Source organism: Eulemur rufifrons, chromosome 2 (genome assembly GCF_041146395.1).
Source record: "Eulemur rufifrons isolate Redbay chromosome 2, OSU_ERuf_1, whole genome shotgun sequence".
NCBI lineage: Eukaryota > Metazoa > Chordata > Mammalia > Primates > Lemuridae > Eulemur > Eulemur rufifrons.
Window position 1 is genome coordinate 65,731,088 of NC_090984.1, and position 25,913 is coordinate 65,757,000.

The following is a 25,913-nucleotide window of genomic DNA, read 5'->3' on the forward strand; positions in this document are numbered from 1 at the left end:
CCTTTAAGATAGTTATTATGATGCACAGATATTTATTATCCCCATTTTACAGAAAGGCAATTGAGAAATGAAATAAACTGTCCAAGGTTACTCAGAAAGCAAGTGGCAGAATCAGGAATCAAGGCAGGCTTCTCCTCTTACCTATTCCCTTACAGGGTTCACAGTGAGAACCAGTATTAATTAAAAACCCTTGGCTTTGCTAAGGAAAAAAGAAAAAAAAAATCTTTATAATAAACCTACTATAAAGCAGTTTAAAAAGTAAAGCATAAAAAGTCCATTAATTCTATGTCTTCAAATCCAAATTTATACTTTAATCAACTTACAGTTGCATTTGAGCAGTAACAATCAATAGCACAATATCAAGAGTAATAGTAGAAAATGTCAAACTTTATCAATCAATACTGTCACTTTCTTTTTATAACGCTGCTGGGCCCTTTTCAAAAATGTTCACTCAAGCCATATTTCTTTTGATACTTGTAACAAACTTTGACTGTAAGAAAAACAAGTATTGCTATTTGTGCTCAATGAGATAGTGCAAAGATGAGGAAACTCAGTATCCAGAAGTTAGGAAACTGCTGGGGATCCCAAGGCTGTTTGATTTTATACCTCCAAAGCTTAGAACGGAGCTTGGCACATAGTAGCTACTCAATGTACATCTATTTAGGACCATAACCTAGATCTTCTACCTGTATGCCAGTGTTCTCTTTCTACACTATCATATTATCACTCTTCTCACAAGGCTCAAAGCATGTCTTAGAGCAAGATGCATGGTAATTGTGATTTATCAATTTTCATTGTGAGAAACTCTGATTCAAAACACCGTACATTATGTCTCCTGAAAGAAATAGGTAAAAATACATTTATCAATAATATGACTTATGAAAAGTATGCAATGCCTTCTAAAAAGGAGGTCAATATAGGAAAGATAAAGCATCAAATTAAGAATTGTTTAGCTGAAGTTGTAATTTCCTTCAGAAGGTATTTTTGAGGATGAGTCATTCATTATTTTTCAGAGTTTTGTACTGGGCCACAGAGGAGGAAATGAAAATTTCTTTCCTACATGGCTGCTCCAAAGATTGAATGAGATACTGCTCTGAATGTGCTCAGCATAGAGTCCTGCTTAATAAATGTTCATTTAATCATTTCAAATAAGTCTGATTTAAAATGACAAAATAAAACTTATACACATAGATTCCTTTAATTCTCATATGATCCTGGCTTTTCAACCACAATTTTATATTAGTGGTCTGTTATTTAAATTTAATTTTTAAAAGTGCTGCCATCTTTTCCTGATTACTTTTATTAACATGCATACTATAAGAAATTCAGGGAAAAAAATAAAATCATTTGTCTTACCCCAAACCAGATGTAACTACTGTTAGGATTTTTGTTAATTTGTTCATATTTTATCTTAACTAAAAAAAGAAAAAGAAATACAAGGGTAAGGACAAATAAGACAGAATTTAAAATCCATGCTATAATATCCTATACACCTATCTGGGTCCCAAATTTGGATTGAACCATTAGGGTAGTCAACACAAGATCCAAAAATTTTAGTTACACACTTCACACTGTCAATGAGATTAAAAGCATAAGGAATAGCTGAAGAGAGAGACAACTATTCTTGGAATTAAAATTCAACAGGAAATTTTCCCCCAGGTTCCTCATATAATAAAAAACAATCATAGTTTCATAGGATCATACTGTCGAATCCTACAGTCCCCAACCCCAGGGCCACTGGTGCTGGTCCATGGCCTGTCAGGAACCAGGCCAAACAGCAGGAGGTGAGCAGCAGGTGAGCCAGCAAAGCTTCATCTGTATTTACAGCTGCTCCACCTTGCTGGCATCACTGCATAAGCTCCACTTCCTGTCAGATCAGCAGGGGCAATATATTCTCACAGGAGCACAAACCCTACTGTAAACTGTGCATATGAGGCATCTAGGTTGTGTGAGAATCTAATGCCTGATGATCTGAGGTGGAGCTGAGGCGGTGATGCTAGTGCTGGGCAGTGGCTGCAAATATAGATTATCATTAGCAGAGAGGTTTGACTGCACAATAAATAAAATGCACTTGAATCGTCCCAAAACCATCCTCCCTGCACTGTCCATGGAAAAATTGTCTTCTATGAAACCAGTCCCTGGTGCCAAAAAGGTTGGGGACCACCGCTGGTCTAACCAACCTAGAAATGGACTGATGGCATCACCACAAGTAATTCTGCAGTTCACTAATGTAATGCTTTTGGCACGCAACCCTTCAAAAAACTTGATTCAGGAAAATATTTTAAAAGATCTGGGAGAATGGGCAGAATGTATGTCCTTCAAGCAATTCGTCTTACAGGAAGTTTTTCTCACATAATAAGATACTACTAAGTAACAACTAACGGCATATTGCCTGGAATTTAGTTTTTCTTTGTTGCCAGTTAAATAGAGAACCACATGTCCCACAGATAATAAAATTGTAAAATGTAAGAAGCCTCCCAAAGCCAAGCACCTAAATACAAGGCATCCCCTGGCAGAAAGAGTACTATTGCAATACCTGGAATTTCTCCAAAACTCATTCTGAAGACTCTCCACACCCTAGATTAAAAGTTAATCCTAACATTTAGCTTTAAAATAATCAAGAGGAAAGAGACAAATGGAGTGACAATTGAGAAATAAGAAATTAATTATTGATGAAACAAGAGTGTCTGTATTTTGATAATTTTGAAGCTGAGTATTGAAGATGGATATATGAAGTCCATAATTAAAAAATGAAAATAAAAATCTAGTAAAGTATCCAAAAATAACCTAACTCTACACAGTACTAGTCTTAATGTACTCCTTAAGATAAATTTATCTTAAAAATAAAGCTACCAAGAAACCTAAAATAAATATACATATATTGCATATAACTATTTGTATTTTATATATACATATATTTACTTATATAATTTTTACATATACAAATACACACATATAGAATGTTTGCTTCCTTTAAACCAATTAATTATACACTTGGAAACATTTGCCAACATAATAAATTTAGATTTTAAAAAGTTTATGTGTAGCCGTCTTTATGGCAATGATAAAATTATCAGGGTCAGCCTCTAGGCTGGGTCTCATAATTCCAAATAACATATCCACCCATAAAAGAACATTTTCTTTTTGTTCTTTATAACAGGCATCCAGCTCATTAAAAAGTATTATCAGATGATTAAAGAAAAAGTTAAAGGAAAGAAGCAGTATTGTATTTTCAGATTTATTAATGCACGTGGAAATGTTTAAGAAGTTCCATATATATAGTCTGATAGTTAAGTACATAAACTTTGGTTCCAGATGCTTAAATTTAAATCACAATTCTGCCACTGACTATGTAATCCTGGGAAATTCTTTCTGTGCCCCAATTTCTCCACTTTTTATGAGGGTAATCTGCCTCTTGGGTTCTTTTGCATATTAAATGTGATAAATATCTAGGTAAGATCCTTAAAGGAGTATCTAGTATACTAACAGCTGAAAAATGTTAGGCATATTATGGATAATAATGGCAATCAAATTTCTATAATTATTAACTAATAATTAATAATTATCAATAGCAATGCGTGATTTTAACTGACCTATCAGAAATTGATTCCTACTGATGTCTATGACAATGGTCCCCCTACTGGGCAGGTTCTGATGGGGCTGAAATAATCAGGGCTACACGCTGAGTTTAAATTGCTTTGCTCACAACTAATTATTACCCATAGATTCAAAGGCCAAGGGTAGATTATAATAATAAAACCTGAAAGCAATCTAATATTATCCCCGGTTAAAAAATGGTAACTAAATCCTGACATTCCTAGTGTAAAACCACTGGCCTAAAATACCCAGATTTAGATTTTCAGTTGGAAATCAGTTTGGACAAAAAGCCAACGAATCAATAATCCGTGGGGAACTCCTGGCCAATTTTCTTGAAGACAGTATGATTGTACTCTGGATCTGCTATAGGAGTGATGGCGCTTTCTAAACTGACTTTCAGGTGTACAACCACAGGGATTACTAGCTGTGAGATGTATCCACCCCCCACTCGAAGATGAAAAAGTCCACCTTCAGGGAAGTCAGAGACAAAACTTCTGAAGGAGAAACATGGGAAAGTCACACTACACCATTAAGAGTTTTGCAACTTAACCTGATTCCTAAAATTTGACCAAGTATCCCTCCAGGGACTCGAGTCTTCCATGTCCTTGCACCCCAAAGAATGTGAGGGACCTATGGGCAATGATCCAAAAATGAACAGGAGGAATGCTTTTCGTCTATCAAGACGAAATGCCTGGATAAAAGATACACTTGATGACTTTTATAACCATTTGCCAGTGGGCAAAACAGATTCCTTTGTGAAAATCCAATTTGGAATAACCCCTCTTCTCATCAGCTTCTCAGTTCTTTGTAAATTCTTGCCAGGAAAGAAAACTGGCCATCCTTGTAATAAGTATGTTAGAAGCCAGTTTTGGAACAATACTAAAATCACTACTGTTCCACCTCCCATGAATGAGCATGAAGGTATCATCCCTGGGCTAGCACCAAAGGCTGGGAGAAGCCCTCCCTCAGAAGTAACTGTAGAAGTTACACTCATTTCAGGTTTGCAGCACACAACTGTTTGCCCAAAATACAGTGGTTATGTATTTTGGGAGACCACAGATTCCTCATCCAAGAACTGAATGTTATGTTAACGAGCAACAGGGTTCCAGAAAACCAAATATGATATCCACCCAGAGGAGCTTATAACTCTGGAGAAAATCAACTCATGAGTATCCATGAGACATTTAAGAATGTGTGAGAAGGCTTAACACTGCATGAGAAAGTAAATTATGAAGAAAAACAGACTAAAACAGCAAGGTAGAAAATTTAAAACACATGAGGTGTAAATCTGGATTGTCAAGCCTAAAATCAATGAGGAGAAAATTAAAAAAATTAGAAAAAGAATTTTAAAAATCCCAGAAAATAAGAAATGCACACATGTAGAAATGGATATAGACACACATAATTTAACATCTGCCTTCTAGTATACAATAAATATTGAAAGTATGAATAAAAATGATTTTTAAAAAAATCATAATTTTAAGTTATTTAAAAAGCTGAGATCGGACTTAATAAGAAACCCAAAGCGTAGTAATTGAGATGTAAAAAGTAAAAAATTAAAGTAACTAGGGTTAAGAATTGGCAGGAAACAAAGAAAAGGTAAATGTTTTTAAACTGTAATCCCACTGACTCATATCAAAGCAGGCAAAATAGTGACTATTAATTATTCAAAAAGTTCCTCACTGGAGGCCACTCAGCTGAATGTTCCCTGTCAGCCCACCCGAGTTTCTCAAATTCACTTCACAGGTGAGTGGGAAGCAAAAAAAAAAAAAAAAAGCTGCAAAGAAACTTCCATCTAACATTGAGTGAGTTTACGTTATTTTCTGATGTTTTTTTTTCCTCCAAAGACATTATTCTTTCCTCTGCATCACTGTCTCTCCTATTTTATATGTCAAGCTTTTTATTATTTGCATAATTATGTTCTTAAAATCTGCAGGTAAATTAGGCTGAGATTTGACAAGTAAAACATTGAAGTGTCTTTCATAATATTTCAACTAGGTATCCACTAACAACCATAAAAGACTCCTTATGTTTCGAAGATTCAAATCAATTCAACAAATATTTATTCAGGCTCTACCATAAAATGTGTTCAGGAAGGAAGGCTTTCACTAGCTTTAAATCCTTGGCCTAATTAGATGAGAGGAATACGAATGCCTCAGAAGAGACCCAAATCCCAGGGTTTTTTGTTTGTCTGTTGTTCCTCAAATAACGGTCCAACATTCTCCCTAAGTACAACTTATCTCCCAAAACACTTTTAATTCACTTTTAAAAACAGTTATTTAAATAACAATTATGGATCAAAGGTAGAAATGAGCACTTATTAGAAATCAAATAGCATACATAAAACAAAAGAGTTAATTTGTATACACATGAACAGCACAATTCTGTTTCTAGGAACATAACCAGAAAATAATGAGACAAATCATTCCTTCAATCATTCAGCACCAGGCACTACTCTGGATACATGAGATATAACAGCGCAAAAATAGGCAAAGATCCCTACCCGTATGGTGTTTATACTTTCATGTGACTTACACAAACTTTTTTAATTTACCCAATAAAGATGATTCTGAATCTTTCTGTATAAAGTTTTCTCAGTCAAAACATATTTCAAATTACTAAAGGTAGTTCTACAGTATTTAATAAGCAAAGGAACTGTTATTTTTGCAAAAAAAAGGACTTTGGATGGAACATGGACATATCATACTTGTATCTCTAAAAACCTCAGTTTTTTGTACTTCAGATTTCTAAAGAATACTATAAAGTAGAACAAACTGGGTAGGAACAAAATGGTGTGAATTTGACTTTTAAGAAATTATCTTATGGACTTTTCTTAAACATTTATAGGAATGTATGTTTTTCAAACTGATTTTTAAAGATCAAAGTGAATTGTGATATATAGAAAAAATATCAGGCCAGTTCTTATGAAAGAAAAGCATGAAAACTGAAAGTATAAGATCATGCTTTTAAAGTTTATTATTCATTATGAAACTGTTGTGAATTTGCTAGATATATTTCATATATAGTCTATTCAAAAATCCATTTAAGTGTTGGCTATTAAACCTAACAGTCTTTTTTTTCCTTGCATTTTGCTACTTATGTCACTTGATTTTTCTGTGTAAAGACAAAGCAAAAAAAAATCCTATTTACTTGTACTTTTCAAACTGAAAAGAGAAAACTATCATTATAATTCTGAAATAAAAACTGCAATCTAAATTAATCTTAGGAATTCATTTTAGGAATATTAATAGACAATATCAAAGAAGTTCAAATAGATCTTATAAATACAAGTAGAAAAAAAATGTGCCACACCATATGTGGAGGACATTTTAAAGTAAAACAAAAAGAGAAAGAATTCTAGATTTCTAATAGTAGGGGACAAGTTAAACATACTGTGATAAATCCATGTACCAATTGTATTTAGACCTTAGAGAGTGGTGCCATGAGTGTTCTTTTATTTATAGGGAGAGATGTCAAGTCAGAAGAATGATCTTATGAGTTGTGACTAGGTTGGATAAAGCCCCTGAAGACTGCCAACATTCAGTCATAAGCTTAACATATGTAAGAATTATGTAGCCCTAAGAGAAAAAATATGAAACTGCAGAATTCCATTGAGTTTAAGTCTGTAGTGTAGACAGAAAAAAGATTTACCTATCTTAAGAACCAAAAAAATTCAAAATCCAAGCAAATTATCTATCAAGGAAGAAACTTGAGACTAGTCAGCACAAAGAGGTAATATATAAACGGAATCCAAGGATGTGGAATACATAATTACCTCCTTTCTTGAAGTGATGGAATCACTGAAAGAAACACGGTTCCACAGAATTTATCTACACTTGTGACAAAAATCCAACTTTGTCCCAGTTAAAAGCATTAGTGTTTATGCAACCTTAACCAACCCAAAAACACAACTGCAAAATTTATGTGGGAAGGGAACTCCAGAAGTTATGTAAAAATCACATGATTATTTTATGGGAGAAGAAATATCTTTCAAACATGGGAAGGTTTGAAATGAAATATAGAAAAGTTTCAGAAAATCAAAACCATAACTTAGTACTTTTGTATTTATTAGGTATATATAATTAATTGATTTGGCTTGTTTGTATATTGATATAGTGAAGAACTTTACCATATTTATATGTTTAATTTATTGGATGTATAATTACGAACATCTAAAGGTTTATCAAGCAATAGTCAGAACTAATGGGTGTGGTGTACATCATCTGGGGGATGGACAGGCTTGAAGCTCTGACTCGGGTGGGACAACGGCAATATATGTAACCTAAACATCTGTACATCTGTCATTTGCTGAAATAAAAAATAATAAAAATAGAAAAAGTATCTTAAATTTTGAAATGCAATGCATACCTACATAATCAGTGCGATGTGCACTGTCTAGGGAATGTACACAATTGAAGCTCAGACTCGGGGGGGATGGGGAGGCATGGGCAATATATATAACCTGAGCTTTTGTATCCCCATAATGAGCTGAAAAAAAAAATAAAATAAAATAAGATGTTTGAAAGCATTTAAATAGCTGAGTTTGTAAAGGATACCATAATTCTTCAAAGGCTCTTAAATGTGGTTGTTAAAATCTGCCAGACTTATTAAAAATATATATTTTTAAGTTCTACTAGAAAAATTAAGAACATCTAAACTTTAATAACTTGAATATTAAATCTAGAACCAAAATAAATCTCTGAAGTCTCTTCTTCACAGTAAAACTATCCCCATAGGCACTGAACATTTTATATTTAAAAACTGACGTGGAATGGCATAGTCTCACATGAAAAGAATAAATAGAAGCATATTGCAGTTAGGATGAGCATATTTACGTAAAGAAAAAAAATCTGATAAGATATTCACCAAAATGTTATCTGTGTTTAAGTCTGAATGTTATGATCCATTTGGGGGCTTATCTGACTTTCTCACCTTTTCTGCAGTGAATGTAACATCTTAGTTTCCCATTGTTGCTATAACAAATTACTACAAACTTAATGGATTTAAAAAACAAAAATTTATTCCCCTACAGTTATGGAGCTCAGAAGTCTAAAATCAGTTGTCTAAGCTAAAGTCAAGGCATAGTTCCTTCTAGAAATTCTACGGAAGAAACCTTTCCTAGCCTTTGTCAGCTACTAGTTTTGGCTCATGACCCTATTCTCCAGACACTCCAACCTTTTATTTCTGTTGTCACATCTCTTACTACTAGGGCTCTAACTCCTATTTTTCCTCTTACGAGGACTTCAGCATATAATGTTTCCTCCACCTGCAAAGTAGGGAATGGACTCCCTCTCATTCTTCAAATCTTATCTGCTTTCCAATCTCATCTGTCTGGCTTAGCTGGGAAGACTGTCCACTTCTAAGGACTCATGCCATTGGCTTAGGCCTGCCCTGATAATTCCAGGACAATCTCCCTATCTCAAAATTGTGAATTTAATCACATCTGCAAAGTCCCTTTTGTCCTACAGGGCAGCATTCACAGGTTCCAGGAATTAGGATGTGGACATCTTTGAGCGTCATTATTCATCCTACCACATAGTGCAATTTTGTAATTTTCACAATAGAAAAACAATTAATTGAAGTATAAAAATTATAATTTTCCATACATGGAAAATTCTACACAGAAATGATTACACAAAATCAAGTTCCTTTTCAAATGGCTTTAGACCACTGACTTACATTATTTTTCAGGAGCCAGAACACGCAATATTATGATTTCCAAACCTATTTCTTAACATTACTTTGACAGTGTATTCATCAACAGAAACCAAGTATAGAATAATAAGTATAACATTTATTTGCTTCATCCAGGCTATGCCAAGAAAATATGAGCTACAGCATATACACTACTATTTTGGGACAATATAATTTGCAAAATTTTCTCTTGTTTGCCTACTTATTTTTTTAAATAAAAAACAGGTTGTCTAAATAATGAAGGGCATTTGTTTATAGTTGCTCTCTTTTTTTGCTAACCATATTTTCTCCAGAGAATACAATAAAGTACAACTTGAAACTATGATAGTGTTATCCTTCTGCATCTAAGTGAGAGTATTTTGCCTTTATGATAGTTCCCAGGGGTGCTGAAGCTTCAAGGCATGCCATTCTGTTTACTTACTTGAATTAATAAAGGTAGTATGAACTATCAGAATAGTCAGTTATTTGCTTTTTGATACAAACATGTACACACCTATTGTGGTATCTTGATTTACATTGATTGGTTAGAAAACAGAGCTAAAATTACTTTAGATACTACATTTAAAGCGAGAGCTAACCAACTGGTTTATGAAATCTATTCTAAATGTTGGTTGTCTTTTCATCTTTAAGTTATACAGAAACTTGTGGTCAAAGAGGATAACATTCTAAGCTAAGTAAGGTTTTTATCTGTTTTTGTTTTTAGCTTAAACCATTTAGAAATGTTACTCAAAATAACATGGTTAATATATGAAATCTGATGACTATTTCTATGAAATAAATTCTGTAACTTTTACTTTTATCTTTAAATGTACAGAACTGTTGGCCAAAAGGTAATAAAATGTCTGCCCTAAGTAAGGTTTTTCCTTCTTGTTTTGTGCATTGTTTATTTTTACCTTAAAACTCCATAGTTTTTATCAGTGAACATACAATTTAAAAGAATTTCAGGACAATAGGCATAAACTGATACTGTCCTGGATAAGCTGGGCACATGGTCACCCAACGTGACTCAGTGTATTATATCAAGTCATCTCTATTAGTCCATCCTGACTCTATGTTCACTTTTGCTCCCTGTTCTTCCCAAAGAAATGAGAAAAAGCAAAGATCATGCGAGATCCAGCTTTTCATTCTTTGAAAATCTATGCAAGCTGTTGGATTTATGTAAATATTCTAAAGATCCACATCCTGGGTGACATTCCACATTAGTAGATGAAAATAACATGTCACAAAGGCTGTTCTGAAGCTAATCAATTATTTATCAGCACTGATAATTTGTTAAAGAAAAGCTCCTGCGTCCTACTAGCTAAAAATGTTATCTCAAGGTAAGGCTTAGAAGGGCAAAGTACTTGACTAGTAGACATCCAGTAAATTTAGATTTCTAGTATAGCTGGACAAGTCTGCTGTCTTTTTGTTAGCAAAAGACTACCAGTAAGTCATGTCAAAAGATAATTCTCTACACAATAAAGCTTCAAAAGTTCCAAATATATCAGAGAAAGTCAATATTTCAGGTACCTTTCTAGTCCATTAGGAATAAGTACTTTATTATATGCTGTGTGGCAGACATTCAGGGCAGGAATCCTTAGAATTGAACTGAATTATGGATGTACCTTATGTCAAAGCATGTCTACCTATATATATAAAACTACACTTTTTATTGAGGTAAAACATGCATGTATAACTTACCACCTTTACCTTTTTAAGAGTACAGATCAATGATAATATGTTAAATACATACTTTTTTTTTGTTGTTTGGGCCCTTCCTATCTCCCTTCCTCCCCAACTTCCTGGTAACCATCAATCTAGTCTCCATTTTCCTGAGATCCACTTCTAGCTTCCACGTGTGAGTGAGATAACGCATTATTTGTCTTTCTGTGCTTGCCTTATTTCACTCAACATAATGTCTTCCAGTTCCACCCATGTTACTGCAAATGACAGAATTTCATTGGTTTTATGGACAGATAATATTCCATTGCTTATATATACCACATTTTCTTTATTCATTGATGGGCACTTAGATTGATTCCATATTTGGCTATTGTGAACAGTGCTTCAGTAAACATGGGAATGCAGATAACTCTTTGATATCCTGATTTCCTTTCTTTTGGATATATACCAGGTAGTGGAATCACTGAATCATAGGGAAATTCTATTTTTAGTTTTTTGAGGAACCTCAATACTGTTCCATGGCAGTGGCTGTAGTAATTTACATTCCCATCAACACAGTATGAGAGTTCTTCTTTCTCCACATCCTCGCCAGCACCTGTTATTACCTGTCATTTTGATACAAGCCATTTTAACTAGGGTGAAATGATATCACACTGTGGTTCTGAGTGGCATTTCTCTGCTGATTAGTGATGTTGAGTATTTTTTCATACACCTGTTAGCCATTTGTATGTCTTCTTTTGTGAAATGTCTCTTCAGATTTTTTGTCCATTTTTTAATCAGATTATTTATTTCTTTGCTTTTGAGTTGTTTGAGCTCCTTATGTATTCTGGTTATTAATCACCTGTCCAATGGATAGTTTGCAAATATTTTCTTCTACATAACTACATTTTTATGTAGCCTGAGGACAGCATAATTAGTCTACCAGGGAAGTGTTGTCCTAAGCCCTGCACACAGACAATACAAAGTAATGCAAGGCAATTCACAATTCAAACTGACTAGCACTAACAGGGTGGAAAGAAAGCCTCAACCTGGCTTGTGATCACATGGACAGCAAGTGGGAGTAAATTTACCTTAGGGTGGGTTCATTCATAACCGACAAAAAATAATCACACAAATAAAATTTATAAAAAGAATACACATATGTATTTGCGAAGCTTGATCCTTAGCAAAAGGACAACTTCTTCTCAAATGAAAGCAACCACTGAAAGGTACTTTTCTTAAGGACCCTTAGTTAAGTTTCTCAGAATCTGCTCAGAATCAGTATACTATTCAAGAATGATATATTGATTTACACTGGTAGCTAAAATTCTCGATATCCACTAATTTTGAGCCACAATGATCTATATATGGTCTTATCATAACCTCTTCTTCCAAAACACTTGTGTCTACATCTTGACAGAAGGAACTATTTTGAGCCAACTCAGGCCCAATTGAATTACACAACGTAATTAACTTTTTTAAATTTTTTAAAACTATATTAACAATTAGACATATTATGGATCATATGACTCCTCAAGGGTGAGAAGTGAGTGTCATATCTGTCTAGTAGCCCTAGTATCACCAATGAGAGTTCATTTCTAAGGTTCATTACATTAATTATCAATGCCAGAATTGATGGGGGGAGGGAGGAATCTTGCCACAAATAAGAGAATCCTTGTAGAGGTGGTTTCCAAAGTGACTAGAATTCTAGCTGTCCACTAACTGGTACTGTGAATTCCAGATGAGGGAAGCCTTCCAGACTAAGGAATTATTTAAACTAACAAGTGAATAATACCACACTGTCAAGGCTGAAGTGTTTTTAAGTAAATTTCAGCCCAAATAATAGGAAGATTAAAATCCGCCCCCCCCCCCACACACACACACACAATCTGATAATTCCAAACTCTTTGTACAAATCTATGGCCATTCTAGCAAGTGAATAAAGTATGGGGGGGTGCTTTTTACTCAGTAGTTATGTGATCTGGGGTAAATGATTTAACCTCCCTGACCTTTAGTTTCCTCTTCCTTAAGATGGAAATAAGATGACTACTGCAATGGACTGCTGTGAGAATCAGAAATGACAAATGAAAAGCTGAGATAAAGACTAGTACACATAGTAAATGTCAGGAAGGTTTTGTTCCTAGAGGCTTCCCTCTGCTGGCCATTGTACCATAAGAAAAGCTGCCAGCTTAAGGTCCTTTGCCACTCATGGAATATTCCAGAAAAGGCCCTGGAACCTTGTCCACCATGACCCAATGCTCCTGGGAGAAGCTCTTTCTAAAACTTTCACAGGCAGTCATCATGAAGTTGCTCATTACAGCTCTCATCTGTGACACTCATGAAAGTTCCAAAAAGGACTACTCTGCTTGTAAAAAGCCACCTCTGAGATCTCTCCTGCTGCTATGCTTAAGTTATGTAGTGGAACTATTCTTTCTGACTCAATTCACAGGAAGGTCAGAGCTTTGCTGTCACTGTTCCTTTCTGCCCTCAGATGCCACTAATCTCATAATCCCATAGGCTTTGCCTGTTGTAGCCTGCTCAAGTCTATTCACCACCACTGATTCAAAGTTATCACAAAAGCTTAACTGACATCATTCCCCAGCTCTTTCCTGCTTTTCAGGAACATGGAAAAGCTACACCTGTTTGGTCAAGTGGTCTGTTCTGAGGGTCTAACTGGACTAACCAATCTCTAAATAATTATAGCTCTGTTGGTCACACATGTTCTTAGTTGCAGCTTTCCACGTCAGGGACATAGACCAAACCTTTCAAGGACACTATTACAAATACAAAGACTCTACCAATTCTGCACCACAGAACTATATAGATGGCTCAGAATGGACAACAGACTTCACCTTTCTGTAAATTGAGGAATATTCTCATATCCTACCCTAATAATTTGCTTTCTGTGGCAAAGAAATCACACTTGGGTGTTTCCAAATTCCTCCTAGTCCCCATGCCAAATGCTCCTTTACATTTGTCCCTCCCTGAAGTGTATCCATGATCTTCTAGCACTCCGAGAAGAACGTAGCCACATTTAGTTATGATAATTACTCCCCGGTCCCACTCAAGAGGTACTCCCAGACCACAAACCTATCATTTCTCAATAATCTCTGTGAGGAGTTAAAAGAAGGGAGGAGAATGTTCACCTTTGGTTGATAAAAAGCTTCAGAAAAAGTATCTTAAATAAATATCTGACCAAATAGATGACCTAATTCAATCAATCAAGTTCTCTGGAACTTGAGAACCTGAAATAGAACTGAATCTCTGGTCTCTCTCTGGCTATAGGTATCCGCTCAAAGCAAATAAATAGTTTCATAATCATCCAGTAGTTACTATATCATAATATGACTGACTCAGATGACCTAGAAAAAGGCTTTGATGTTTTGGCATGTCCAACACTGACACTTTAAAAATCTTCATTAATACTGTAACCTAATGGATTAAACTTTCTTAATGATTAATGAAAAATGTTTTGATTCTTAAGAATATTTGAAATTTATATCAACATAAATGTAGCTGAATAAATTTCAAGCAAAAAAAATTCTTCCTCTAAAGTTGACTTAAACCATTTACAAAAAAGAAGCAAGCTCATTTGGTGGTGCATGGATTTCATATTTGAACAAATTGCTATATTATTTGAAGTACAAATATGTTTTTGTTTGTGATATATCCTAGTAAATCGGGCTTTGATCATATTCAGATTCTTTTTATTCCATTGTTTATGAAAAAGGAAACAGATAAAATATGAAAGGAAAGAGACAAAGATTTTTACTTAAAATGGTGCATACTTGTTTAATTGGATCTTAACCATCTATTATTTTGTGTTCATCTTTGTATACTGAAGCAAGTTTCAATTGTTAAGGTATGGCACTTCATACATATACCACAGTTCCTCCAATACCCAGTTAAACGAAATAATAAAACAAAACACAACAGAGACCTTACATACACTGATGGAAAAGTGTGTCATGAACTGAAGAGCATGATTATAGCAAACTACACACCTATAATTATTTTTTAATGTAAAAAAATGGGATTTTTTTAAAGAAAGAATATACTGCCTGACATACTAAACTCTCGATAAATGTTAAGTGCTTTGTATTCACATATTATTTCATCCTTTTTGAGACAAGTGCTAGTAGCCTTTTGAAATAGATTCTGTCCTCATTTTATGGAAAGGGAACCTGAAGGCTGGATAGGAAGCTAAGTTAACAAAAAGAAAGAGGCAAAGCCAACAATGAAACCTAAGATAGCTTCCTTCCCAAATCCTGTGATTTTAAGACTTTTACATGGATTAGTCCTACTGTGGTACAACTGAGATAGCAATTTAAATGATAGTTTCTCCCTATATTTTTAAGAGTGATACTGAAAAATTGAGCCAGAGGATAATGAGGTTACTGAGAGCCAGATCACATGGCTGAAAAAATAAGTCAAATATCTAATAATTTATCACAGTGGACTCCCCCGATAATGGGTTAATATACAAAACATACAAGGAATTCAGATGACTCAATAGCAAGAAAACAAATTACCTGATTAAAAAATGGGCAAAAGACCTGAATAGACATTTCTCAAAAGAAGACAAACAAATGACCAACAGGTATAAGAAAAAATACTCAATATCATTAAGCATTACGGAAACACACACTTGTTAGAATAGCTATTATAAAAAGACAAAAGATAGTAAGTGTTGGCAAGGAGGTAGAGAAAAGGGAAACCTTGTACACTGTTGGTGGGAATGTAAATTAGTATAGCCATTATGGAAAAAAGTATAGAGGTTCCTCAAAAAATTAAAAATAGAACTACCATATGATCCAGCAATTCCACTTTTGGGCATATATACACAAAGGAAATGAAATCAGCATGTCAAAGAGATAGCTATACTCCCCTGTCCACCGCAGCATTATTCACAACAGCCAAGATATGGAATCTACCTAAGTGTCCATCAACGGATGAAAGGATAAAGAAATGTGTTACATGCATATATACAACAGAATACTATTCATTCTTAAAAAAGAAGGTAATCCTGTCATTTTCGACAGCATGGATACACCTGGAGGACATTATGCTAAGTGAAATAAGCCAGGCACAGAAAGATAACATGATCTCACTTACATGTAGAATCTACAAAAGTTGAACTCCTAGAAGCAGAAGGTAGAATGGTGGTTGCCAGAGGCTAGAGGTGGGGGAGGCATGGGAATGGGTAGAGGTTGACCAAAGGGTACAAAGTTTCAGTGAGACAAGATGAGTAAGTTCTGGGTATCCAGCATGGTCACTACAATTAATAATAATGTATTGTATATTTGAAAATTGCTAAGAGAGAACTTAAAATGTTCTCCCACAAAAAGAAAAATGGTATGTGAAGTGACAAATATGTTAATTAGCTTTCATTAATCATTTCATAATGTATACATAGATCAAAACATCACATTGTACACCATAATATATATAATTTTTATTTGTCGATTTTACCTTAATAAAGCTGGGAGGGCAGAAGAACCTTATAGGATCACCTGTTACTATGGTGATAAATAGGGAACTCAATGTAAGAAAGGTTATTTCAAAGTCAGAGGTATGTAAATATCAAATGCTAATTTACAGATGTGTACAAAACCACTTAGTATAATCCCAATGAATCCAAGAATATGTACCATATGTACAATTTGATTAAGAAGCCACTAAATGTCTTTTCAGATGGTGCTAACCATTACGTCCTAATGCTCAGCTGCTCACAGTGGCTGAAATACTTGCTTTAATAAGAAGTGGTGACCCTTCGTTCCCTAACGTTCCATTTTTCTGGCCTTTTCAATTTATGACTGGACTCTTTATTTCTACTTTTTAATTGTCCCTTCAGTCCTGCCCCTCCCCCATCTCACTGACTGTGTGAAGGTATCATGTGAAATAATGTCTCAAAAACCTGTATAACATGCCATTCCTAAGCAGAATTGATATGGTACCAAACAAATACAACTGAAAAATTTAAAAGTCCATGATGACTACAGATATTTACATCACTGCAAACAGGCAATCTCTTTACTCTGTTCACAATAAACTGAGAAATTTCTCAAGTTGAGAGAATCACCTGATTGTAGGGACACTGAGTACAGGAAAAAAAAAATCAAACTAAACTTTAATAACTTTACATATTGAAGCAAGCCTCAATGGTCTCCAGGTTTAACACATCATACATATGCCATAGTCCCTCCAACTATCTGAACCAGGGAAGGGTATACATAAAAATTTTCTTTTTTTACAAAATAAATTAGACAAAATTCCAGCTAATAAAGTATATATTTCTTTGTAAACAATATAATGTACTAATCTACAGAGCTTGAGATTATCAACAACACCATTTATTATGCACATTCATACTTTTTGCTCATATTTTCATTACCACATTAATATTTTTCATTCATTTTAAGACATGTGAAAAAAGTGACTGCTAACAATTAAGGAGAGAAGCATTCTTGAAATTGTGCCTAAATATAAGCAGTAAATCAAATCCCCTTGGTTCCCCATCAATCAGTGGCTTAGTCAGAATACATGCCAATGAACCAGTGGAAGGTACATAATTTTTTTTTCCTATTCAAAATAAGTTGAACAAAATTCCTGTATGATTGCATATTTATAAATCTAAGTTTCATATTTGCCAACATTGCTAAACTGCTGTATCAACCATCTGGCTTAAGACAAATAAAACCTTTTGCAACTTTGGAAGAAACTTCTGTACAGGAAATTGTAAATTTGGACAGGCACAGTAGCCTGAATATGTCAAGTTTTTACACCAATTCTCACCTTTATAACTATCTAAATACAGGATATTCCATAATGGCCACAGTGGCCATATAATTAAATACTTCATATATTTAATTATATGTTTTCTGTATGAGACCAGAAAGTAAGCAACAGAATAACGTGGTTTTCTCTGCTGCCAAATAACTTCAAGAGGTACTATCATTATTGGTTTTTAATGGTACAAAACTATTTGGTTGACAGTATCAGAATTCCTGGGGGAATTTCTGATATTCTTATAGATAAGAAGCATTTTGAATATATGTGATCAAAATAATCACTTTCTTTGTATCTAATTTTATCAACAAAAAAGGAAAATGATGCACTCTTTTCTTTTTGTTTTGCTTTGTTCCAACGTATTCCAACATTAAGGAAAGATTCAAGAGACTGAAATCTCATTTTCAAAACCGCTCTAGAGTAATACTGGGGAAACTGACAGGTGAGTACTATCTTTAAAAGCATCATATATTTTTACCTCTATTTTCACATTTGGGCTTAGATCTTTCACATTAACCAAGGTGACAGTGAAAGGTCAGAGGTCAAAAAGATTAATTATCCCAAACACATAAAACCAAAGTAAACAAACATAAAAACAAAACAAAGAAACCTCATACTATCAACTGCTATAGGACTGCATTTTACCCACTTCTAATCCAGTCCAGCGTTGCTATCTTGATCATTATACTGGCTCCTTGGTATAGTTTGAGAGCTTATTCAATGATTACAGTCCAATACACACACACACACACACACACACACACACACGTAGACACACAAAAGTTTCATATAATTATCCATTACCCTCTTCTTTAAGAGATAAACAATTACTGATTGCTGTTTTCTAAAGGTTTTGTTTTTTTTTTTTTTTTTTTTTTTTTTTTTGAGACAGAGTCTCACTCTGTTGCCCAGGCTAGAGTGAGTGCCGTGGCGTCAGCCTAGCTCACAGCAACCTCAAACTCCTGAGCTCAAGTGATCCTCCTGTCTCAGCCTCCCGAGTAGCTGGGACTACAGGCATGTGCCACCATGCCCGGCTAATTTTTTCTATATATATTTTTAGCTGTCCATACAATTTCTTTCTATTTTTAGTAGAGGTGGGGTCTCGCTCTTGCTCAGGCTGGTCTCGAACTCCTGAGCTCAAAGGATCCGCCCACCTCGGCCTCCCAGAGTGCTAGGATTACAGGCGTGAGCCACCGCGCCCGGCCATGTTTTCTAAAGGTTTTATAACGGGACAGGTGCTGCCATGAGAGATAAATGGTCGTTGGTAGAAAGATCTGGAAGAAACTTGTGTTTGGCTTAGCCAAACTGATAACTCAATTGTTTCCCAGTACATGTGCCTTCTCATCCCAATATAACACTTCAGCCTAAGCACAACCAACTATGATATATTCGTTACCCATCAGATGTAACAATTTAGCAAACAACCTCTAGATTCTAGAATGACAGCAAAATGTGATTTCCATAAGTCAGTTCCAAGTGCCCTCCTCCTCATATCAAGGGCTGATTTGCAAATGAACTTTTAATTTTGGTCTTAAGGACCAGAATTTAGAATCATTATGTTACCAAACATTGCACTATTATCTACTTAATTTCTCTTTTTTTAAAATCAAATGAAATATCATTGGAATTGCACTTGCTACTTGCAATTGAAAAAAGTTAAATCAATTTCCTGTCAAAAATAACAAGCAATGAAAATATGCTTTACTTTTATCAGCAAATGGTTTTTGACTTAGTAATAATCAGATTAGTTCTTAAGGAATTGTGAGAGGCTGAGATTTCAGAGGCCATTTTAAAACATAACCACTTCTAAGATATGCCCTGAAATGAGGGCAGAAAAAAGATAATGTCACCTGGGTCTTACAGCTATATTGATTTTTAATATTATAATTTTAATTATATATTGAGATAAGATAATAAATGTATATTTCTTTTGTTAACAGGACAGTATGCTAGTCTATAGAGCTTTAGATGATCAATAATATCATTTAGTATGTACATATTTACCAGATGGTATGTTTAGTACTTCACATATATTATCCTTAAACCTCAAAGTAATCTTAAATTAGTCACAACCATACATTCATAGACTTATAATAAAATTTTTTGTATTCTCTAGTAAAATCATTAATAGCCATTCATGCATAAATTGATGAAGACCTATATACAATCATCTCACAAAAATAATAATAATAATTGGCAAAATCAAGTTATAAATCTCCCTTAATAGTTATGACAGGAGTCTGGTGAAACTGAACAGCACAGTCATCAAGTATGGTCTTACGGAGGAAGTTTTTAAACTTTATTAATAATGTTCCAGTCCTCACTACCACCACCACGATACACATTGCAGTTTCATTCTTTCAAATTTATCTCAATTCTGAATCTAAAACCCCAAATTTATTCATGTATTTGTCAAAACATCCAATCATCCAACTACTACCAGCCCAAGGATTGTAAGGCTTAATGCCTTTAACTTCAAAATGTCAAAGGACATGCTTGCAAAAATTATTAAGTAATATATACCTATAAAAATAGGTTTTCAAATCTGTGCATTGATAGAAAAATACAAAGCAGAGTTTCTCTTTTGGGTTTTGAGATATACAATGAGGCCACACTTTTTGCAGCCTGCAGTACAAAATATAAACCAATACTTCGGCATCTAGAGGCCATATGTGGACAATGAGGCTCTTATTTTTTTTTTTTTTTTTTTTTTTGAGACAGAGTCTCACTCTGTTGCCCGGGCTAGAGTGAGTGCCGTGGCGTCAGCCTAGCTCACAGCAACCTCAAACTCCTGGGCTCAAGCGATCCTCCTGCCTCAGCCTCCCGAGTAGCTGGGACTACAGGCATGCACCATCATGCCCAGCTAATTTTTTGTATATATATATTTTAGTTGTCCATATAATTTCTTTCTATTTTTAGTAGAGACGGGGTCTCACTCTTGCTCAGGCTGGTCTCGAACTCCTGACCTCGAGCGATCCACCCGCCTCGGCCTCCCAGAGTGCTAGGATTACAGGCGTGAGCCACCGCGCCCGGCCGAGGCTCTTAAAAATACATTTAAAACAACACTTAGACACAGATAATATATTACATATATGTATATATTACACATATAGTACATATATTTGTATATAGTATTTAACGCCAAAATATTACACTATTAAACTTGAAAGGAACTTTCAATTTTAAAAATGCAGTATTAAAATTATATTACTTAAGAATCACATAATGAAATGACAAATCCCGTCCTTCATCAGTAAATCAGAAATCAGTAGACACACAAAGATGGCCAAATATAAAACTAGAATAAAAAATATACAACTAAGACCCAAAGACCGTCATTAGCTTAAAGAAGTTTGTTGTTTCGGAGCACCTAATTACTTCTAGCTTTCTCAATCTATATAGAAGTAGAGTAGCTAAAATTAACAATTAAAAGGAAAATGACACCACTACTGTTAAGAAAACAATGTACAATTAAGACAGTGAAACAAATACAAGCAAAGTAATGCTACTTTCAAACCAAGGCACTAACCTTTGTTACTCCTTTAAGGGAGCTATCTTCTATATAATGTCTCACTCTTCAATTTCTTTGGCCAGAAAGATGATTGTGCAAAGTGAAATTATATGCCAGCAGTCTACAGATGCTCTACTCCAATTAAGTAAATTCAATAGTAAAATAGTAGTTGTCTTTCCAATAAGATAACAGCAAAGAATGAATAGACAGATAGTCGTATTAACTGCATCACACATCCCTAAATTAATATTGCTTGTTTAAAAAAAAGTGTGTATGTGTGGGGGGTGTGGGTGTGTATGTGTGTGTGTGTTAATAGACAGATAATGTACTATGAAACCAAACTAATTCTTCCTTTGGAATTCCTTCTCAGTCTATACATTCAAGGTTCCTTTGATAGTAGAAAGTAACAGTGTTTCAAACTGAAGTCAAATATTGTTATGTTTTTACCCTCCCGAAAACAATAATCATGTATACTAACAGAACATATATGTTTACATACAACCAGCCTTCAATGTTACATGCTTGAAAATTAAATAAACATAATATAAATAAAATCTTAGATCAATACTTCAAAAAATGCAATTAATAACGTCTCCTATATTCATACATTGTTACAAAAAAAGCAAGATCTAAACTAAAAGATGGACGAAATAATTCTTTAGTTATATAATTCAGTAACATTTAGGGTACATTATCTTAAAATAAAAGTATTTTTGTTGACTTATCAAATTTTTAAGTATAATCACATCTGTTACTTTTTAAAGCTGTATAATTAAACAAAAACTATATTCTAAATTCTAAATGATAATGATTTAAAGAAGCGTTTCTCAAGGATAGCAGTTTTCTTAATTCAGCCCTGTATACCTCCATTGCTCACCCCACAGAAAATGTCCCATGAATGTTGCTGAAATCAACTGAACTTGTCAGCTAATATTTCTAAAGATTTAAGCTAGCATAATCTGTGTTAATATTTAGGGAGCTCTTGAACAACGTAGATGAAAAACCCCTTAACACATTTTAAAACAATAACTACGGAGGACTCAGAAAATCAGGAGAACCTCCTGCTGTAAACTCCACATGCACGTCTCCAGCCTACATAGTAAATTGTAAACGATTTCAAATTCTCAGCCTTCTCCTGAAACATCCATCCGCCACTCCCACCTCTGTCATCCTCCCTCACAGTTGATGTCATCACAAGGTACTTCAAGAAAATCTGAAATAAAGGACAAAAGAACCACCTCCTACTTCCTTAACTCCACAATAACACTCTATGCCATACCTACTGCCACAAAGCAAGCAGATTCCTATTACCCAATGAGGGAACTTCAGCCCTCTTAATCTTGTTTTTGCCTGGGGTAATAATGTATTCTGAAATGGATTACAGAAGATAAATTGATAGAAATAAAAGGTCCTCTGTCTAGATTCACTATCTACTATCTATTTATTCACAGTATTCTATACAAAGATAATTCCCTGACTCTCATCTCTAAATCTAACCCCATCTTTGTTATAATCTTTTAAAAAAATCAAAGTAAGCAAGATCATTACCCTATGACTATTCCAAACAGAAACTTTTCAAACTTTTCTTTGAGTGACAGAAGAACTACTAGAATAAATACAAAAGAGAAGGACTCCCTTTATAAATCAGTCACCAGGGCTGATGATTTTCCCTTTCCAGTATTTCTCCAGGTCTCTCCCCCAGAGTCTTGGCTCAGGTTCTAAGGAGCTCATGACTGAACTCCAGTGTTCTTTCTGCCATAACATTTTTTGGCATTCTAAAACATCCTTCACATAGCAAATCCATCTTTCAGATGTCCTTGGTATGATATCTCTATGAAAAAATTACTGAAGCTTCTAGTAATTTGAGTTTATTTTAATTTCAAGGCCTTTTCATAATTGTACTTTCCTTAAATATCCTAGTCACTACCCTCAGGCCTGCTGTGTTCCACAGATGCTTCTTGCCCCGGCCCCTCTGCACTCGCATCACTCTCCGTATAACACCCCTCTTGGTAGCTTCTGAGACAACTAGAATTCACTGTCCATTCAATATCGAAATCCCAAACCATGCATGTTTCTCCCCATCCTAACTTATATCAGGGAGGGTGTGTGTTTGTGTGTGTGTGTGTGTGTGTTAAAGATGGTCGAAACAAAGTCTGTCCATATTAATTTCACCCAATTTTAATATTCTCTGTCACTGTATCACTTGTTTTGAAATTTAGGTAAGTTAAAATTCTACAGAATTGCATTAGCTTTTTGAGAAATTTTATTTTACCTTATGTATATGCTTATGCAACACTTCTTGTTAATTGACTGGTTTGCATTCTAATGGAGACTGTTGTAAACTACAGTCTCCATCACTGTAAGGCTTTCAGTGCCAGGATAGTGCTTCTGTCCAGCCACAATAGTAGTTCCATAATATGGATGAGGAGGAGGGGCATGGTATGACTGATATTGGCATTAGACAAAATTTGTTATTTTCATGGAAGTTGCAAACAATTGAGAGCTACAGGTAATAGAAAATGTCACTTCTTTCAATAAACAAAAATTTCTGGCACTCATTGTTGCTTTAGTCTAGAACTTTTACAACTTCCCAGATTAGTGATTTTTCCCTGGGGCTTTTTCCTAATGTCCCTGTGCTCAGTGCCACAATTCACAACCCTCAAGGTGTAGTGAACTCTGTTAGGAATTGTTTAAAGAACGCAATGCAATTCATGATTATTCAAGTGACCATCATAAGGCAAGGCGAGTACTAGCTAGGCCTCCAGGTCTGAAATTCAGCACCTTTAGAAACCCCTGTCTCCACCCCAAACTCTTGGCTGTTTATACTAAGAAGACTGGCGCCATGGCCCCCTCCCTTACACCCTTAGCGCCCCCTTCCATGCAACATCCCTCTGGACGGCTACTGAGACAACCTGAAAATCAAAATTGCACTGGAGACTGTGGTGGGCGAGCTGACTCTCCTTCCGGGGTAGTTTGGCCCAGAATAATGGCCCATTTTCCAACCTGCCTTTGGTGGCCGCTGTCCAGAGTCCCAGAGCCTCAAACTTGAGGGCACAACAAGCCTCAGAATGTTTCTGGACATCACCCCCATCACTTCAGTGTCCCATTATCAGTGTCCCGGTAATGAAAAACAGGAAGGCTGCAACTTTCAGGTTTTACCGTTGGAAAATTTGTTTCCACGCTCATAAAGAGATGGGACTAAAGGACGGGACGGACTTGAGTAGTTGTGGTCTGGTCAGTTGTTTTCACAGCTGGCCAAGTCAATCACCCTCTCTTAAAAGCGTATTTGACAGGTGAGAAATTCCTCATCTCCCGGTCATTGCAGGGACTTCACTACAACCTGCGCTGGGAGAGGGGTCCGGAGGGGAAGGGAGTGGTGCTGAAATCGTGCTGAGCGTGTCCCGGGGGAAACTCTGCTGCAGGAAGGAGGATTCCGGCGCCAGGAATGAGCCGGTCCAGGGGCCGGAGGGAAGACTGGGGAAAGGCCGGGAAGTCTCAAGGATGAGGAGGGGCGCGACGAGAAAAGGGCAAGATACCTGGAAATGCCATGAGAAGGATGGAAATGGGTGAAGAGCATGCAGACTAGAGAGAAACCGCTGACTATAATAGGGGGCGAGGGGAGTACTGAGCCACAGCGAGCGCAGTGCCTCGGGGTGCCGGGGTCCAACCCCCGCCGGTGCCAAACCCTTCCAGAGGGCTGGCGAGGCTGGGTCCGGGCCGAGCCCCCGGAGCCGGAAAGTTGGCGCGGCGAGGGCTGGCCGGGCGGGCAGCGCCCCTTGCGCGGCCGGGAGGCGCCGGGCTTGCAGCCGTGCGGCGCCTTACCTTCTGGTCGACGATGGAGCAAGCCATCTCGCGGACGTGCGCCAGGCTGTAGTCCCCGGACGAGTCCTGCAGCAGCAGCACCGGCTCGCGGCTCAGGCCGATCTGCAGATGGAACGAGATGCCCCCGGCAGGGGCCGCGACGGGAGCTAGGAACGGCGTGGGCCCGGGCCCCGACCCCGGGACCAGCGCGGCGGCAGCCGCCGCCGCAGCCGCCGCCACGGGCAGCAGCGGGCTGGGCGGCCGCAGGACCGGAGGGGCGCTCATCGCTCGGCGGGGCGCGCCGCGGGCCGCGGGCCCGGCAGCCGAGGGCGGGGGCCGGCGGCGCGGCAGCCGAAAAGTTTTGCAGCTGCCGAACCGGGAGCTTCTTTCTCCGAGAGCCGAGATGGAAAATAAAAACTTTCCGGAAAAGTCCCCGCGGGGGGAGGGCGAGGGGATGAGGAACGGGAGGGGAGGGGAAGGAGGGAAAATGGCCGAGGCGGGAGGACTCAGCCGCTGGGAGAGCGGCCGCCGCGCAGGGGAGGCGCCGCCGCCGAGAAGCTGCCGCCGCGGCGCTCTCTGAGGGACGGGACGGCGGGTCAGTGCGGCCCGGCCGCCGGGCGGGGGGCGGGGAAGGGGGCGCGAGGGGCGGGGAAGGGGAGCAGGGGGCGGGCACTGCAGAGCCACCACCCGGCGGGCGCCGGAGCAGCTGGAGCCGCGGCCGCAGTGGCCGCAGGGTGCCCGGTCGCCGCCCCCTCTGCCCGCGGTTCCGGGGGCCTGAGTCTCCTCGAGCCGGGATAGGACCGAGTGGCGGGGCTCAGAGCCCGTCTGTTCCTCCCGCGGGGACTCCCGCTGGACCCGCTGCCCCGACTGCGGACAGAGG

The 25,913-nt window shown here is 36.9% G+C and overlaps 1 protein-coding gene across 3 annotated transcripts in view; it reads right to left on the reverse strand.

Annotated features, from left to right (window-relative positions):
* The window catches only part of PRKD1 (protein kinase D1), a 297,341-nt gene extending 271,717 nt beyond the window's left edge, over window positions 1-25,624 (reverse strand). For 2 of the 3 annotated variants that reach the window (XM_069463932.1, XM_069463928.1), the window contains exon 1: window positions 25,055-25,624. In XM_069463932.1, coding sequence (XP_069320033.1) covers window positions 25,055-25,318 — 264 coding nt within the window. In that variant the 5' untranslated portion in view covers window positions 25,319-25,624. Of the gene's footprint in view, window positions 1-24,768; window positions 24,898-25,054 lie in introns of those variants that run through there. The other variant, XM_069463936.1, reaches the window with a different exon arrangement.
* Between the last annotated feature and the right edge of the window lie 289 nt (window positions 25,625-25,913).